Source organism: Prionailurus viverrinus, chromosome A2, assembly GCF_022837055.1.
Source record: "Prionailurus viverrinus isolate Anna chromosome A2, UM_Priviv_1.0, whole genome shotgun sequence".
Lineage (NCBI taxonomy): Eukaryota > Metazoa > Chordata > Mammalia > Carnivora > Felidae > Prionailurus > Prionailurus viverrinus.
In genome coordinates, this window is record NC_062562.1 from 3,139,812 (window position 1) to 3,155,949 (window position 16,138).

The 16,138-nt window shown below is 53.6% G+C and overlaps 1 protein-coding gene across 3 annotated transcripts in view; it reads left to right on the plus strand.

Annotated features, from left to right (window-relative positions):
• Nucleotides 1-16,138, plus strand: part of CATSPERD (cation channel sperm associated auxiliary subunit delta) — a 44,090-nt gene that overhangs the window by 27,578 nt on the left and 374 nt on the right. For 2 of the 3 annotated variants that reach the window (XM_047844394.1, XM_047844401.1), the window contains exons 15-22: nt 750-808; nt 3,828-3,906; nt 5,312-5,364; nt 6,094-6,189; nt 7,799-7,873; nt 8,699-8,827; nt 10,477-10,660; nt 14,955-15,112. In XM_047844394.1, the coding sequence (XP_047700350.1) occupies nt 750-808; nt 3,828-3,906; nt 5,312-5,364; nt 6,094-6,189; nt 7,799-7,873; nt 8,699-8,827; nt 10,477-10,660; nt 14,955-15,112 (833 nt within the window). The remainder of the gene's footprint in view (nt 1-749; nt 809-3,827; nt 3,907-5,311; nt 5,365-6,093; nt 6,190-7,798; nt 7,874-8,698; nt 8,828-10,476; nt 10,661-14,954; nt 15,113-16,138) is intronic. The other variant, XM_047844408.1, reaches the window with a different exon arrangement.

Here is a 16,138-nt window from a genome sequence, read left to right on the forward strand (position 1 = left end):
TCAGTGCAGGGAAGGGCACAGCCTTGACTGGGCCCAGCCAGGTCCGGCCTCCTGAAGGCTTCCTCGGCCTGAACTTCCTTCCTCGCCCGCCCACGGCTGGATAAGGCGCTAAAGCATCTGGAGAGGACACGGCCCTGCTGCTCCCCGCCCCTCCCCTGCTCCCTGCAGGCAGGAAGCACAGGGGACAAGCAGGAGGGCGTGACAGAGAGCCTAACATAGCCCCAGGGAAATCTGGGTAGCTGGGTAAACTGAGGCACGAGGATGGAGGTGAAACGGGGGGGGGGGGGGGGGGCGGGAGGGCAGGAGGGTCCTGGCCAAACAGGAGGCCAGGGTGCTCCACAGGGCCGAGCCAGGCCTCACGGTCACACCGTGGAGTTTGCACTTGACCCCGGAAGCCTAGGGTAGGGTTGGGCGGTCTCCACAAAACGGGAGCCTGACAAGGCATCAGTCAGCCACGGGGGGATTTCTGGGCCGGTCCCCGTCACCTCCTAAAGAAGAGGGGAAACGAAGTCACCCCTCAGTCCGGGTCCCTCAGACAAAGGCAGCCAGGAAACGAAGAGGCTTGGGGTTGGCCATTTCTATGAACCCCTAGAAGCCTCTCACCGGTGGTACAATTGGAATCAAGAGGCAGCTGGATGCTTTCCAGGCTCCTCCTCCCAAAGCCCCGTCCTACCTCAGTGTCCCCCCCGAGCCCCGATCCTCAGCCACCCCGGGCTGCCCCACCGTTGTGTTTGTTCTCGGTTCCACAGAACATCTCCCTGAGGCAGCAGCACCACTGGGGCAGGGCCAACCCCAACTTCACCTCCAGGTACGCGGTCGCCTAGATGGGAGTGGGCGGCCCCCGTGTATGGGGTTCCCTTGACAGATCCGGGAACGCGGGGCCGAGATCCAGACTCCCTCCCTCCAAGGACAGTAAGGCCAGAATAGTCGGCAACACTTTCTAAATGGTGGTTCCTCAAAACATTGAACATAGAATTACCATATGACCTGGCAATCCCGCTTCTGGGTCTACGCCCGGAAGAATGGGAAGCAGGACTGGAACAGATACGTGCACACCGTGTTTACAGCAGCCTGATTCACAGTCACCAAAACGTGGAAACAGCCCCGTATCCGCAGACGGCCCAGTGGGTGGACACAGTGTGGCCCATCCACACGCTGGGATATCACCCGGCCTCAGGAAGGAGGGAGGTCCTGCCGCCTGCCACCACGTGGATGGACCCTGAGGACACTGTGTGCGGTGACAGAAGCCAGACACAGAAGGACACGTCCTGCGTGACCCCACGCACAGGGGGTCCCTAGAATATGTCTTTCAACAAGTCTTCATTCTACGTGTGGAATTTTGTATCACTGTATCACATATAATTGGAATTTGCTAAGACATCGGAACTAAAGTATTCTAGGGGCGCCTGGGGGGGCTCAGTCAGTTGAGCATCCCACTTCGGCTCCGGTCACGATCTCGCGGTTCGTGAGTTCAAGCCCCGCGTCGGGCTCTGTGCTGACAGCTCGGAGCCTGGAGCCTGCTTTGGATTCTGTGTCTCCCTCTCTCTCTTTGCCCCTCCCCTGTTCACACTCTGTCTCTCTCTCTCTGTCAAAAACAAATAAACATTAAAAAAATATTTAACTCGGGGCGCCTGGGTGGCTCAGTCGGTTAAGCGTCCGACTTCAGCTCAGGTCACGATCTCACGGTCTGTGAGTTCGAGCCCTGCGTCGGGCTCTGGGCTGACAGCTCAGAGCCTGGAGCCTGCTTCCGATTCTGTGTCTCCCTCTCTGTCTGCCTCTCCCCCGTTCATGCTCTGTCTCTCTCTGTCTCAAAAATAAATAAACATTTAAAAAAAATATTTAACTCAATTTTTTATGTACTTGGCAATTAAAAAAATCAACCAGATCTCCCAGTAGAGATTTTCAGACCACATGCTCAGACCATAATCCAACAAAACTAGAACTGAATGGCCAGAAAAACAAAACCAATGACAAAAAGCCCCCTTTCTTGGAAAGTAAGAGACGCTTTTATAAATAACCCTTGAGTCCTAGAATCCGTGCAACACGGCTGAAACATACTCAAAGGAAAATCTGTACCCTGAGCACTTTTATTATGAGGGGGAAGAACGGACTGAAGACGCATGAAGTAAACATTGAACTTAAAGAACCAGGGGAACCACAAAAAGAAGGGAGTTAATGATGATACAATCTGAAATGCATTAAACAGAGGGCAAAAAGACAGGATAAACTCAAAGTGACACATAAAGCTGGTTCTTCAGAAGCCCAGTACACAAGGCGACCCCGCAATCCTGACGAAGGAGGGGAGAATTGAAACAAACAGTAGAACACAAAATGACAAGTGTGGAGACTTATCAAAGAATAAGGGGAGGGGCTTCACCCAACTCAAAAGCTCCCACACAGTGAAGGAAGCCACCCACAAAATGAAAAGGCGGCCCACTGACTGGGAGAAGACGCCGACGTCCAAAACACGTAAGGAACACGCGCAACTCAAGAACAACAACGACAACGCGATGAAAAAATGGGCAGAAGATCTGAAGAGACGCTTTTCCAGAGAAGACATCCAGATGGCCAACAGACACGTGAAAAGATGCCCCACGTCACTCAGCATCAGGGAAATGCTGATCAAAAGCACACCGAGATACCACCTCACACCCGTCACGATGGCTACAATCAACAACACAAGAAACAAGGGTTGGCGAGGATGCGGAGAAAGGGGCGCCCTGTACTGTTGGTGGGAATGCAAACTGGTGCAGCCGCTCTGGAGAACAGGATGGAGGCTCTTCAGAAAATGAAACGGAGACCCACCACACAACCCAATTCCAGGTCTGACTATTTGAAGAAGACCGAAACGCTAACTTGAAACAATACACGCGCCCCTTTGTTTGTTGCAGCATCATTTACAAAAGCCAAATTATGGAAGCCATCTAATCTAAGCAATCCATCTAGAGGTGAATGGATAAAGAAGACGTGGTGTAGGTATACAATGAAATACACCCCCAGTTATAGAATAAAGAAGTCATGGGGATGTATTGAACTGCCTGGGTAACACGGTCAGTAATGTTGTATTAACTTTGTATGGTGACAGACGGTAACTAGCCTATTAATGGCGATCCTTTTGCAATGTATGCAGACGTTAAATAACTATGTTGTATGCCTGGAACTAAGATGATATTGCATTTCTTTAAAGAAAATTTTTTAATGCTTCTATTTTTTGAAAGAGAGAGAGAGAGAGAGAGAGAGAGAGAGAGAGAGAGAGATGAGTGGGGGAGGGGCAGAGAGAGGAGAGGGAGACACAGAATCCGAAGCAGGCTCCGGGCTCTGACCTGTCAGCACGGAGCTGGACGCGGGGCTTGAACTCGTGAACCACGAGATCACGACCTGAGCCGAAGTCGGACGTGCAACCACCTGAGCCACCCAGGAGCCCCAATATGATATTGTATTGCAATTATACTTCAATGAAAAACAGAACAAGAAAACATTATACGTAGCCAGGTGATAATAATGTTGTGATACGTAGCTAGGTAATAATAATGGATGTCAGATGTGGTTTTCAAGAAGTTATTATACGTAAATGAATAAAACTGACTCAAGAAGAAGTAGAAACTCAAGGGAGGGTGGGGCCACCACGTGTGAGCAGAGGTTCTCTCAGTCAGTATTCTGGAACAAATGGATGAATGGATGGACAAGCGGAGGCCTCAATGGATCATGAATGGATGGATGATGGATGGATGGATGGGTAAGTAAATCGGTGGGTTGGTGATTGTTTTTAACCCTGATACTATTTGTGACACTGATGTGCGATAATACACACTCCCATTGCTTCGCAGCATAAAGAAACCCACAGTATCTACCATCACTCTGGACGTAGCCAACAAGGAAATTTCATGTGTGGACCTGAAGCCACTGGTATGTCCCAAATTTTCACTGTCCCATATTCTTTGTTGTTAGCGTTAAGAATAATGGTGGTGGGTCTCCCCTGGATTTTCCCTGAGGGGCTGGCCAAGCCTATGTTCAGGATTTGAAAATGGAGGTGATCTGGTCCCAGTTTCCAGGGTCACTCCCTTCCTCCCCGCCATTCCCCACCCTCCGCCGCCCCGCAACAGCACCCCCCAGGTCTGCCCCTCAAGACTCACCATCCTAGGAGCAGGTGTCTCGTCTCGTTCCTTGATCATCCCCAGAACACCTCTGGCCAACTCTGGTGACAGCACTCCTTGGTGCTCCCAAGAGAACGGAAAACTGCACACATCCACACGGAAACCTGTACACATATATTCACAGTGGCCTTATTTGTAATAGTCAAAAGGTGTTAGCTACCCTAATGTCCACTGACGGGTGAACCAATAAACACAGGGCGGTCCGTGCTGACACCCACCACAACATGGATGGATCTTGAAGACGTTACGCTCAGTGAAAGAAGTCAATCCCAGAAGTCCAAATACTGTCTGATTCCTCTTCTCTGAGGTCCCCAGAGCAGTCCTGTCCACAGAGACAGATGGTGGGCACCAGGGGTGGGGCAGGGGGTGGGGTGTCAGGACTCATGGGGACAGTCTCAGTTTGGGGAGATGAGAAGGTTCTGGAAACAGTTGGTGGGGGTGGGTGTACAGCCGTGTGAGTGTGCCTGATGGCCTTGAGCTTTGCGCTTAAAATGGTTAAAGATGGTACATTTCATGTTATGTGTATTTTACTACATTTTTTAAGTTTATTTATTTATTGATTTACTTATTTATTTATTTAAAGTTTATTTATTTATTTGGAGAGAAAGAGAGAGAGAGAGAGCAGGGGAGGGGCAGAGAGAGAGAGAGAGAGGGAGAGAGAGAATCCCAAGACAGCAAGGCTCTGTGCTGTCAGCACAGATGTGGGGCTCGATCTCACGAACCATGAGATTATGACGTGAACCGGAAAGGAGTTAGATGCTTAACCAGCTGAGCCACCCAGGCGCCCCTTTACCACGATTTTTGTAAAATTGATAGGAATATTGCATTCTGTCCCGTGGTAAATCCATGTTTGTCTTCTGTATGCCAAGTTTTGTCCCACACTTATAAACTGGTCTCTGGTTGGAACTAAGATATAAGCTAGTGACAGGGGACTTAACTGCACCCCCATAGCTCTGGCAAGCCCTTAGGGCTTGAGCTCCGCGGGGCCAGGCACAGTTACAGTGAGTCCTGGGAGACTGGGTCACCGTGTCAGGATCTGGGCACACCGTTTCCTGTCTCTCCTGGGTGTGAGTGTCCCCAAGTGGGTTCTTACCACAGCCGGGCCGTCAGCGGCCCTCACCGACCCCGGTCAGCATCGCTGCCTCTCTCCTCCGCAGACGGCACTCATTTCAGTGGGTTGTGACCAGGAGAAAAAGATCGTCATTCAGAAGTAAGTGTGTCGATATTGGGGGGGGGGGGGGGACTGGGACGTGACAAGCTTGGTCACAGTAGTTTCACAACTGTTGAAATCGGGTGACATTTTCCTGTGCGTTTTTATGTATATTTAACATTCTCATAAGAAATAGTTAAATAATGGGGCACCTGGGTGGCTCAGACGGCTAAGCGTCTGACTTCAGCTCAGGTCATGATCTCGCGGTTCGTGGGTTCGAGCCCTGCGTCAGGCCCTGTGCTGACAGCTCAGAGCCTGGAGCCTGGAGCCTGGATTCTGTGTCTCCCTCTCTCTCTGCCCCTCCCCTGCTCACGCTCTGTCTCTATCTCTCAAAAATGAATAAATGTTAGGGGAAAAAAAGAAATAGTTAAATAATGAATACTGACAGGCTGAGTTTGGTTTCTGGCACAGTGTTCTCCCCTCCTTTACCAGCTTGGTGATATTTACACTTTGCTCTCTTTCCTAATCATGTGTTTGTTCGCTTTCTTTTCTTTTCTCTTTCTTTCTTTCTTTCTTTCTTTCTTTCTTTCTTTCTTTCTTTTCTTTCTTTCCTTCCTTCCTTCCTTCCTTCCTTCCTTCCTTCCTTCCTTCTTTCTTTCCTTCTTTCTTTCTTGTCTTTTACGAGTCCCTGAATTCCTCATTTTGATTAAAATTGTTTACGGTTTTTGGTTTTAATTGGTTGCTGATATTTTGGGGGAACTTTGCTCCAGTTTCCATAGTTACCCCCAGGGAATGCAGCCCCGAGAATCCAAGGCACAAAAAAAGGAAGAAACCAGAAGATCAGTCAAATTGTCATACTCTTCCCCTGCAGGCAGTGGCGTGCTGGTAAATGGGTGACAACCAGTTCTGGGTGGAGGGGGAGGCCCCAAATTGCAGCCCTTGCCAATTCCTGTGGTGTGAATACTCCCGTGTGGATTTCAAGTACCATCGTGAATGATCCACCGGCTCACAAAATTCCAGCAGATTTAATGCTTGGCTCTCAGGAGCTAGTCGGGGCCAGCTTCAATGTCCCCTGCTCAAGGGCACTAATAAACACAGGTGATGATTTTACCACATTTCCCCCAAATGGAAACATTTTGTTGAATCAACAAATGATATATTTATACACAAGGACATAATGTGCAGGGAACATTTTTTAAACAATATACAAATAGCTTTTGCCATAAAGAGCGTGGGGAAGATATTTGCACATGCATAACCAGCAATGGACTTGTAAACGGACTTTATTTGGGTGGGGGTGCCTAGGTGGCTCAGTCGGTTAAGCATCTGACTCTTGATTTTGGGTCAAGTCACGATCTCACGGTTGGTGAGTTTGAGCCCCACGTTAGGCCGTGCACTGACCGTGCAGAGCCTGCTTGAGATTCTCTCTCTCCTCTCCCTCTCTGCCCGTCTCCCACTCGCACTCTCTCTCTAAAGAAATAAACCTTTAAAAATATCTCATAAAATAAAAAACTAAAAAAATAGATTTTGTTTTTTAAGTGATCTCTACGTCCACTGTGGGGCTCAAACTCATCACCCCAAGATCAAGCGTCACACATGCTACTGAGACTTTATGGAGAATTCCTACCAATTAATAATTAAAAAAAAAAACAACTAATTTTTAAAAAATGGGCAAAAGTCTTGAACAGGCACTTCCAAGAAAGAAACAAGAAAGGAATCCAAACGGCTGGTAAGCATAGGAAAAGGTGCTGAAAATGCAGTCAGCCTCACTTCATAGGGAAAAGAAAATGAAAACTTTTATTAGAGACCACCACTCTCATCCACCAGCATGGTGAAATTTACAAAGCCCGGCCAGGAGCAAGTACTGGTAAGGACCGGGAGCCCCTGGCAGCCTCCGGAATGCACAGACTGTGCCGCGGGTATGTACGTTTTTCAGCTGCTTTAGAAAACACATCTGTTGACCCAGCAATTCCAATCTGGCACGTTTACATTGGCAAGGGTTCCAGAATGTTCTCAGCGGCATTATTCCTAATAGCTCCAAGATGGAAGCAGGCCAGCTCGAATCCCATTGACAGGAAATAAACAGGTGCAGTGGCTCGATGCAATGGACTATCATAGCCGTGTGCCAGGGATGTGGAACAGAAGATTCGAAACGACACACACAGCATGATTCTAGTCCTTAAAATCTGAAACCGGCCCAAAATAAACCATATTGCATAAAGAGGCAGCCACAGATGTAACACTACAAAGAAAACCCAGGAAATGATGGTCTCAAGAGCCAGGACACCCAGCGCCTAGGTCCTGGCCTCTGATGTCGGTCTCCCCACACGAGTTCTGGCTCCTTGGAGAGATTCTGGGCCTGGTAGGGAGGATGGAAGTAAGAAAGTTCTCCAAAATCAAACCAGCGGGGGTATACGCGTCCAAGGGAAGAATTCACAATCCTTTGGTGCTCTGTGGGTTCTGGAAGCTTCTCACCGCTTTTTCTCGCTTGCAGCAAAATCTCAGCCTGTTCCAACGGCATCCTGGACCCAGTGGGCCTTCAGGACAACTACAGCTACATCATCGAGAAGTGAGCCTAAGGTTTCTGTTGGTGAAACCTTTGATTGTCCCTCCCTTTGACTGTCCCCCAGCCCCAAAGACAACTCAGAAATCGTTTTTAAACTGATTTCCCGACAGAAGGGAATCCGGGGCGGGGAGAGGACAGGTAGGGGAGGTGCCGGGCCTGTGGGAGGGCCACTGTGATGTGGCTCAGGTCTGCCCACCTACCAGGCCACCTTTCTGCCATCTTGCCAGCCTGCCACCAGCTCATGGGGCCCGGGCACCTGTTCCTCTGAGCTGACAGTTAGCCCAACACTGTCCACCAAGGCAGGAGGGGGTGAGGGCCAGGGTGACCCTCTGTGCAGTGCAGCTGGACCCCAGGGCCACCAAGCGGGCATGGGGTGGGATGGGTGGGACTCGACCCTTCTTGGAACCCGAAGAACAGAGAACTCCGACCCCCAGCATGAGGACACGCGTGTGTTTTATACACCACGGCCCCAGTATACAAGCCAGGAGGCAGTCACCTTCCGGTCCACACCCACAGCCAAGGCCCAACCCGGCCAGTGAACCTGCACTCAGACCTGGGGGGGGGGGGGGGGGGGGGGGCACGGACAGGTGCGTGACACGGACCTCCAGGGAGAGAGAAAAGTGACGGGACGCACTCGGAGATACAAAGAGCCTAAGAGAGAGACAGAGACAGGAGGAGAGACAGAGAGAGGGCCAGAGATAGGAGAGGCACGGAGATTTATTTTAAGGACTCGGTTCCCACGACTGCACAGGTCTGGCACGCCCACAGTCTGATGGGGGAGGCTGGCGGCGCAGGGCCATCCACTGCCCCCTCCCCGTGTCCGCCTAGGGAAGCATATGACCCCAACTTCCGGGGACAGATGTCCCGCGAGGACCTGGTGGTGAACTATCGGTACGAGAAGCTGGGCTGCCCCCGCCTCGTCTACTACAACACCCCCTGGAGGCCGGTGGTGGAACTGTAAGACCCCGCAGCCCGGGCCCTCAGACAACGCGCCCCCCTCCGCACCCCTCTCACCGCCGCCCTCCCCACCCCTCTCTCCACACCTTCCCCCGCCCTTGTTTTGTCCCCTCCCTGCAATCTCTCAGCTCCCGCCGCTATAACGAAATTTACCGCCGACTGGGGGCTCAAACAGCAGACAGTGATTCTCTCACGGTTCCGGAGGCCAGAAGGCCAAGGTCAGAGCGTGGACAGGGCGGGGGTGCCCCTCCTGGGGAGGCTCCCTCCTTGGCTCACAGCCGGCCACCTTCTCTCTGCGTCTTCCCGCGCGGGACACTGCGTCTTCCCGCGCGGGACACTGCGTCTCCTCCCCTTCCTGTGGGATCAGGGCCCTCCCTGAGGACCTCGTTCCACCTTAATTCCCGGTGTAGAGGCCCCACCTCCAAATACAGTCCCCGGGGGTGGAGGGCGCTCTGGGGGACATGGTTGAGTCCGAGCATTCATTTGCCCCCTCTGTGGATTCTGCCGTCTTCCTCCATCACGCCCCCTGCACACCCCACCCCCTGCACACCCCACCCTGCGTGATGGCTACACTTTGGTGGGTACTCATGAGCCGGGGGGAGGGGGGGGTGTGGAGGGGGGGTACGTGGGGCCAGTGCGCCTGAGGAAGCAGCTTTTCCATTTCACTGAATGCCAATCGATTTAAGTAAGCACTTGGAGGCCGGGGGCTCAGCTCAGTGCCCTGCAGACCATCTGACTAAAGAGTAGTTGATTGAAGGCAGCAGGCACCGACTCACACCTGCAAACAGGCGGGTTCGTGGCCTTGATCCCGCGCCCGGGTGAGGCTGTGGCCCGCGCACACTGGACCGGGACCGGGCCCCGCCCGACGGCCGAGCCCCACACTCAGAGCTGCCACGCGGCGGGGACGCAAACCCACACGGGGTGTGAAGATCAAGGGAGGCGTCCGGGCAGAGGAGGGGTGTAAGCTCCCGCCTGGCAGGAGAGCACAGGACGTGTGCCAAAAAAATAATGATTTAGAACAACCCTCATTAACGGCCCTAATATACACCTTTTGAATGTTGGCAGATGTCGTTAGAAAAATGTCAGAGGACAGCTGTGAAGGGTTTTCTTTGTTGGTTCACTTGCTTACTCATTCATTCATGTATTTTTAAAAAAAATGTTAATATTATTGAGGGAGAGAAGAGAGAGAGCACATGCGGGAGCAAGGAAAGGGCAGAGGGAGCGACAGGCTGGATCCGATGTGGGCTGTATGTTGACAGCATAGAGCCCGATGTGGGCCTCGAACCCACGAACCGCAAGATCATGGCCTGAGCCAAGGCCGGACGCTTCAGCGACTGAGCCTCCCAGTCGCCCCTCATCTACTTCTTTACCAGTGCCATTTTTTGCCTGTAGAACATCCCATCAATTTCTTCCAGTCTCTGCTTCTCACAGAGGCCTCTGGTGGCCACCCCACAGGACACCGTGCCCGCGCCCCCCCCCCCCCCACCTCCTGGCCCTGCCCCGTCCCACCTGCTGCTGGTCCCCTGCCAAGTGGCAGCCGGGTGAGGCCAGGGGACCTCGCGTGCCGCTCCCACCGTCCCCAGAACTGTCTCGTGACATCTCGGGGCTCCTGCACCCCCCTGCAGCCAAGCCCTGCGCGTGTGTCCTAGGTGGCGGGAAGGAAAGTTCCAGGAGGTGACGAAGGCAGAGTTCGTCCTGCTGGAGGTGAACGGGCTGTTCACGTACACGTACTCCCTGACCGCCCAGATGGCGCTGTGCAGATCCCAGCCGCAGAACTGGACCACCATCCTGGAGAGCGCAGGCGACAAAAGGCCCTTCGCCTGGGACCGAGAGGTAGGGTTTACTCTTCTTCCAAAAGGGGTCTGAACAACCCGTTGTCGGTCACCTGCGGGTGGTGATGACTGGTCACGTGGCGGGGGAGGTTCCGCGGGGGGGCGGGGGGAGGTGTCAGCCCACAGGGGGCTGCCGTCCCGGAATATTTACTGGACGGCTTATAACAACAGGCATTTGTTTCTCCCGGGTCTGGAGGCTGGGAGTCCAAGTTCAAGGCGCCTGTTGGCTCTGTGTCTGGTGAGGGGCCTCTTCCTGGTTCATTGACCACTGTCCTCTCCCCATGTGCTCACAGGGCGCAGGGGCAGGGAGCCCTCTGGTGTCTCTCTCATCAGGGCGCTCATCCATTCATGGGGGCCACACCCTCTGACCTGATCCGACCCCGAGGCCTCACCTCCCCAAACCACCACCTTGGGGGGCAGATTTCAACACAGGGATTTGGGGGGTGGGGGGGACACAGACTTTCCACAGCAAGGTGGCTGGGGGTGGGGATGCCCGCTAGGACATCTGGGGACTATGAAGTGAGCAAGCTCTCTCAAGGGAGTTGGCCAAAGGCACCGAGGCATGCTCATAATATGCAAGCTTCCAGAACCATCCAAATGCCTATCACCACTGGGACCGATTAAATTCACAGTCGTTCCTGCCGCGGGAGCGTTTCTGTCGTGCACATGGGGTCTCGCACAATGGAGAAATAGGGCATGATGCCAGTGTAAGGAAGGGACCCCGCGGGCCCTCTTGTGAGTCTTCTGATCTCACACGAACCGCTTCTAACCCCTCAGCCTCCAGATGCGAGGGCGCGACCGCAGCGTAGCAACGCCGCCAGCAGGTGGCGCTCGCTCCCCACACCTGATGCCCATTCCCGCGCGTAGACACTGGACTCCTCCGCTTTCTTGAACATTTATTTTTTTGAGACAGAGCACGAGTAGGGGAGTGGCAGAGAGAGGGAGACACAGAATCCAAAGCAGGTTCCGGGCTCTGAGCTGCCAGCACAGAGCCGGAAGCGGGGCTCAAACCCATGAACCGAGAGGTCATGACCTGAGCCGAAGTCGGACGCTCAACCGACTGAGCCACCCGGCCGCCCCTGGGCTCCCTTTTTTCAACTCTTTCTTTCTTAGCTGGGCACCTTCAAAGTGTTCTCACACTCCTTGTGTTGAGCGAGTTGGATCATTTATTTTGTTGGGAACAGTGATTCTACTTGGGTTTTTTTGTTTCTTTTCAATCCAAGGTGAACTTCACCTAAACTATAGGAACCGTTTTAAAATGCACAGCTCAGGGGCGCCTGGGTGGCTTGGTCGGTTGAGCGTCCGACTTCAGCTCAGGTCATGATCTCACAGACCGGGAGTTCGAGCACTGCGTCGGGCTCTGGGCTGATGGCTCAGAGCCTGGAGCCTGTTTCCGATTCTGTGTCTCCCTCTCTGTCTGCCCCTCCCCCCTTCATGCTCTGTCTCTCTCTGTCTCAAAAAATAAACGTAAAAAAATAATAATAAATTAAAAAAAAATAAAATGCACAGCTCAGTCATTCTGTGGGTTCACACTGCCGTGCAAACACCACCTCTCTGATCATTTTCTTTAAAGGAGAAAGCCACATACATATAATTTATTATTTTCCGATTGTGCCCGCATATAGCGTTGCATTCTTTTGATTAGTGCTGTCATTCAACGTAGCATGCATTTACCAGTTTGTCCCGTTACTTTTTTTTTTTAATATGGACTTTATATGGCCCAGCTTTTTCAATTGTTTTTACTCCTGAAGGATTTAAAAAAAATTTTTTAACTTTATTTATTTTTAAAAGACTGAGAACAAGCAGGGGAGGAACAGAGAGAGAGGGAGACACAGAATCCAAAGCAGGCTCCAGGCCCTGAGCTGTCAGCACAGAGCCTGACGCGGGGCTCGAACCCACGAACCATGAGATCACGACCTGAGCTGAAGTCAGTTGCTTAACCGACTTAGCCACCCAGGCGCCCCTGTGTTTTTGTTTTTAATTTTGAGAACTTCCAAACCTCCAGAAAAGCCAAAAGAGCAGTGCGAGGGACCGTTAGCCATTATGGAGTGCTGCAGAAGAAACCACCCCAAACCCAGCAGGGTCGTCCTCTCAGTCCTGCACCTGCACCTCAGACCTGTGGCTGTGGTGTCAGCCAGGACCGCCCCTGCAGGGGCCGTTCAGCTGGGGACGGGGTGTCCAAGAAGGCCCCTCTTCCGTGTGGGGCTTCTGTTAGCCAGCCACTGGGTTGTCCATGTGCTGTCCTCCCCAGCAGGGTAGCCTGGGCTCCCTTACAGCATGACCTCACGGTTCCAGATCGGAAGCTTCCAGACCCCTGAAGTCCCAGGCCCAGCCCCTTCCCCCAGCACCCCCCACCCCCCCCCCCCCGCCCCGGGCCTGTTCTACTGGTCAGAAGCAGTTTCCAGGGCCCACCCAGACCCCACCTCTTGATGGGAAGAGCTGTGTGCACGAAGGGGAGGAGGCATGGGGGGCTTCTTGCCTTTAAAGTCACATGACCACCCTCCACAGGATGGGTGCTCCAGGGTTTTTCTGCTGCCCAACAGCCGGGCACGGGATGTTTCCGGTCTCTCACTTCTACCCACCAGCTTGAGTCCCTTGGTCCTGCAGAACTGTTTTCAGGCCAGGGAAGTGCCTACTGGCTTATAGGCGGATGCCACTAAGGCCCCCTCCGTGGGTGGTGTCACGGTGCCTCTCACCACAGTGCACGGACACCTGTCTCTCCACAGCGCACCAGCTAGGTGTACTATCTCGGGAGGAACTTGTCTATTTCCACGTGCACTTCTTCCACGGTGGACCAGGCTGTGTCTTTTCCTGTTTGAGGGCCATTTTCACTTCTCTGCACTGTGGATTGTGTTCAGTCTGTGTCCATTTTTTCTGCTGGGATTTCAGACTCTCCTCACTTTTCAAGAGCTCTTTATAGATCTGTGAAGTTAACCCTTTACTGCAATATGAGTTGCAAATATTTCCCTCAGTTTATCTTTTATGTCTTTCAGGTTTTCGCTTTTGCCATGCAAAATGAGTCTTTCTCTTTTTTTGAGAGAGAGAGGGAGAGAGTGAGAGAGAGAGAGAGAGAGAGAATCCCAAGCAGGCTCCATGCTATCAGTGCGGATCCTGACTCGGGGCCCGATCCCACAACCCTGGGGTCATGACCCGAGCAGAAATCAAGAGTCAGATGGTCAACCAACTGAGCCCCCCAGGCGCCCCAGTCCTTTATTTTTCATATTGCTGGGCTATTACTTTGACTTTCTTGCTTTAAAATTTTCTTTCTCTTCTTTTGTCTACAAGCCCAGCTCCCTCCCTTCTGGGTCCACCAGCAAATAGTGCAGAAGAGAGAGGTCTTCAGCTCAGGCAGGCAGCCTGATGCACCTGTTGAGTTTTCAGGGAGGTTCCCCCTTTATGTGAAATCCTGGGATCTGAAGACGGGGCAGAAAAGCTCCTGCCCCCACCCAACCACATCTTGGTGCCACGACCACGCTCGGTGGCCATGCCAACAAGAAGCCCCGGGAAGGTGGCTGGGTCTCCTCTGTATCTTCAGATTTCCCAGGTGTCTTAGCTGGCCGGGGCTGCTGTAGCAAAAACACCACGAACCGGAGATTTATGCTTCCCCAGCTCTGGAGGAACTTTCCCAGGCGTCTGGGACCAACGTGCTGGCAAGGCTGTTTCCTTCTGAGAGCGAGACTCTGTTCCAGGCTTGGCTGCTCGTGGTTTGCTGGCCCCCTTTGGCGTTCCTTGGCCTGTAGACACACACCCCAGTTTCTGCCTCTGTCTTCACACTGATGTTCTCCCTGTGCATACCTGTGTCCAGACGTCCCCTGTTTATAAGGACGCCGCCATACTGGATCAGGGCCCATCCTGATGACCTCACTTTAACCAGATTTACGTGAAAAAGACGCCATCTCTGGATAAGGTCACATTCTGGGCCGTCGGGGGTTAGGACTCCAACATGCGACGGGGGTGGGGGCTCACCTCAGCCCACAACACCAGTTGTATGTGTAGCCGGCAGAGCCCAGACCCAGACTCAGGACTGTGAGGGATTCTGTGAAGCTGCCGCCCCTATAGCTTGGGAAGGCGCAGAAGCAGGGGGGCAGGATAAAGACCGAGCAGCCATCCACGGCGTCCCCCGCGAAGGCCACGAACCACCTGCCCGCCAGCACCTGGCCCTGCACGCCCACCCACGAGCGTTTGGGGAGACGTGTCGCAGGCGGGGCCGTGCACGCACGGGGCGCATCTGCGGGCGCTGGCCCGGCCCTCCCCGGCCCCTGAGCTGGTGGCCACGCCTCTGTCCTTCTCCCCAGAACTACATCAGCTGCCATGACCCCGACAACGACGCCCCTCTGAGATGGCCAGATGTCCCGTATCAGATCTTGGGAGGCCCAACAGCAAACAGGGTTATTTTTGACCAAAGGAACGGGATCTATGTCTTCTTCCTTTCTATCGTGGATCCCTACTACAGGTGAGCAGGGGCGGGTCGCCCTGCGCCAGAGGCCTGGGGGCGGGGGGGATGGCTCCCCTAGGGCGGGTCACACACGTGAGGGACCCACCTTTCTCCCACCCCTTGGCGCGTCCCGGATAAACATCAGTTTTCCCCGCAGCCCAGACTGTCCCTGGGAAGGATGATACTTTTAAGTTCTGAAAGACATCTGTTCACTCGCTAAATAAGTCCTTACTCAGAGCCCGTGCTGGGCGCTGGGGCAACAGCAATGACCAGCGGCCACGTCCCCGCCCTCGGGGACCAGAATCACCCCCGCAAACCACATCCCGCTGGTGGAGTGCAGGAGCTGACTCTTAAAGATGCAGGGGTTCGGGAAGCTAACTGTCTTTGCACTGGCAGCCTGAGGTCAGCTACAGGGGGAGAATTCACACCATGGGAATCGGCGCTCCCTACAAATGGTTGCCACCCCCGTGCGCGAGGACGTTTCTACGTGTGCTGGTCTGGATTATCAACGTCTCCCACCGGACGGGGCACTAGGGGACAATCCCCCGCATCATCTGTCCTCTCCAAATACAAAGTCCGCCTCTCTAAGCACATGGAGACCCTGCCTTCCCTTGAGAGCCCACACCCTGACCTAGGGGGGGCCAACTCTGGGATGGCCATGGGCGGGAGGCTTGGGGTGGCACATCCGGAGGAGAGAGGGGACTGCCTTCGAGCCCGTCACCTCCTCTCTCCGCACCGTGCTGCCAGCTGAACCCTGCCGAGTTCTCCTATACGCTGGGTCCCCTCTCCTGGGATGCCCTTCCCTCCTGGCCTGCTACCCCCGCCTGCTGGGTGCCTGTGGCCCCATCGTGCCCGCCCTCCGCTTCCGGTCAGCAATGGGTTGGTCTGTCTGCCTCTCTAGGTTGAGCCTGGGCACGGAGTTGAGGGGACACCCTGTCCCCAGAGGAGGGGAGGACAGGGATGCTGGGAGGGAAAACATGACTGTCGCCAAAGCACTCGGATACAAGCTGAAGTGAACACACATGGAACTCGGTGTCCCAGCCC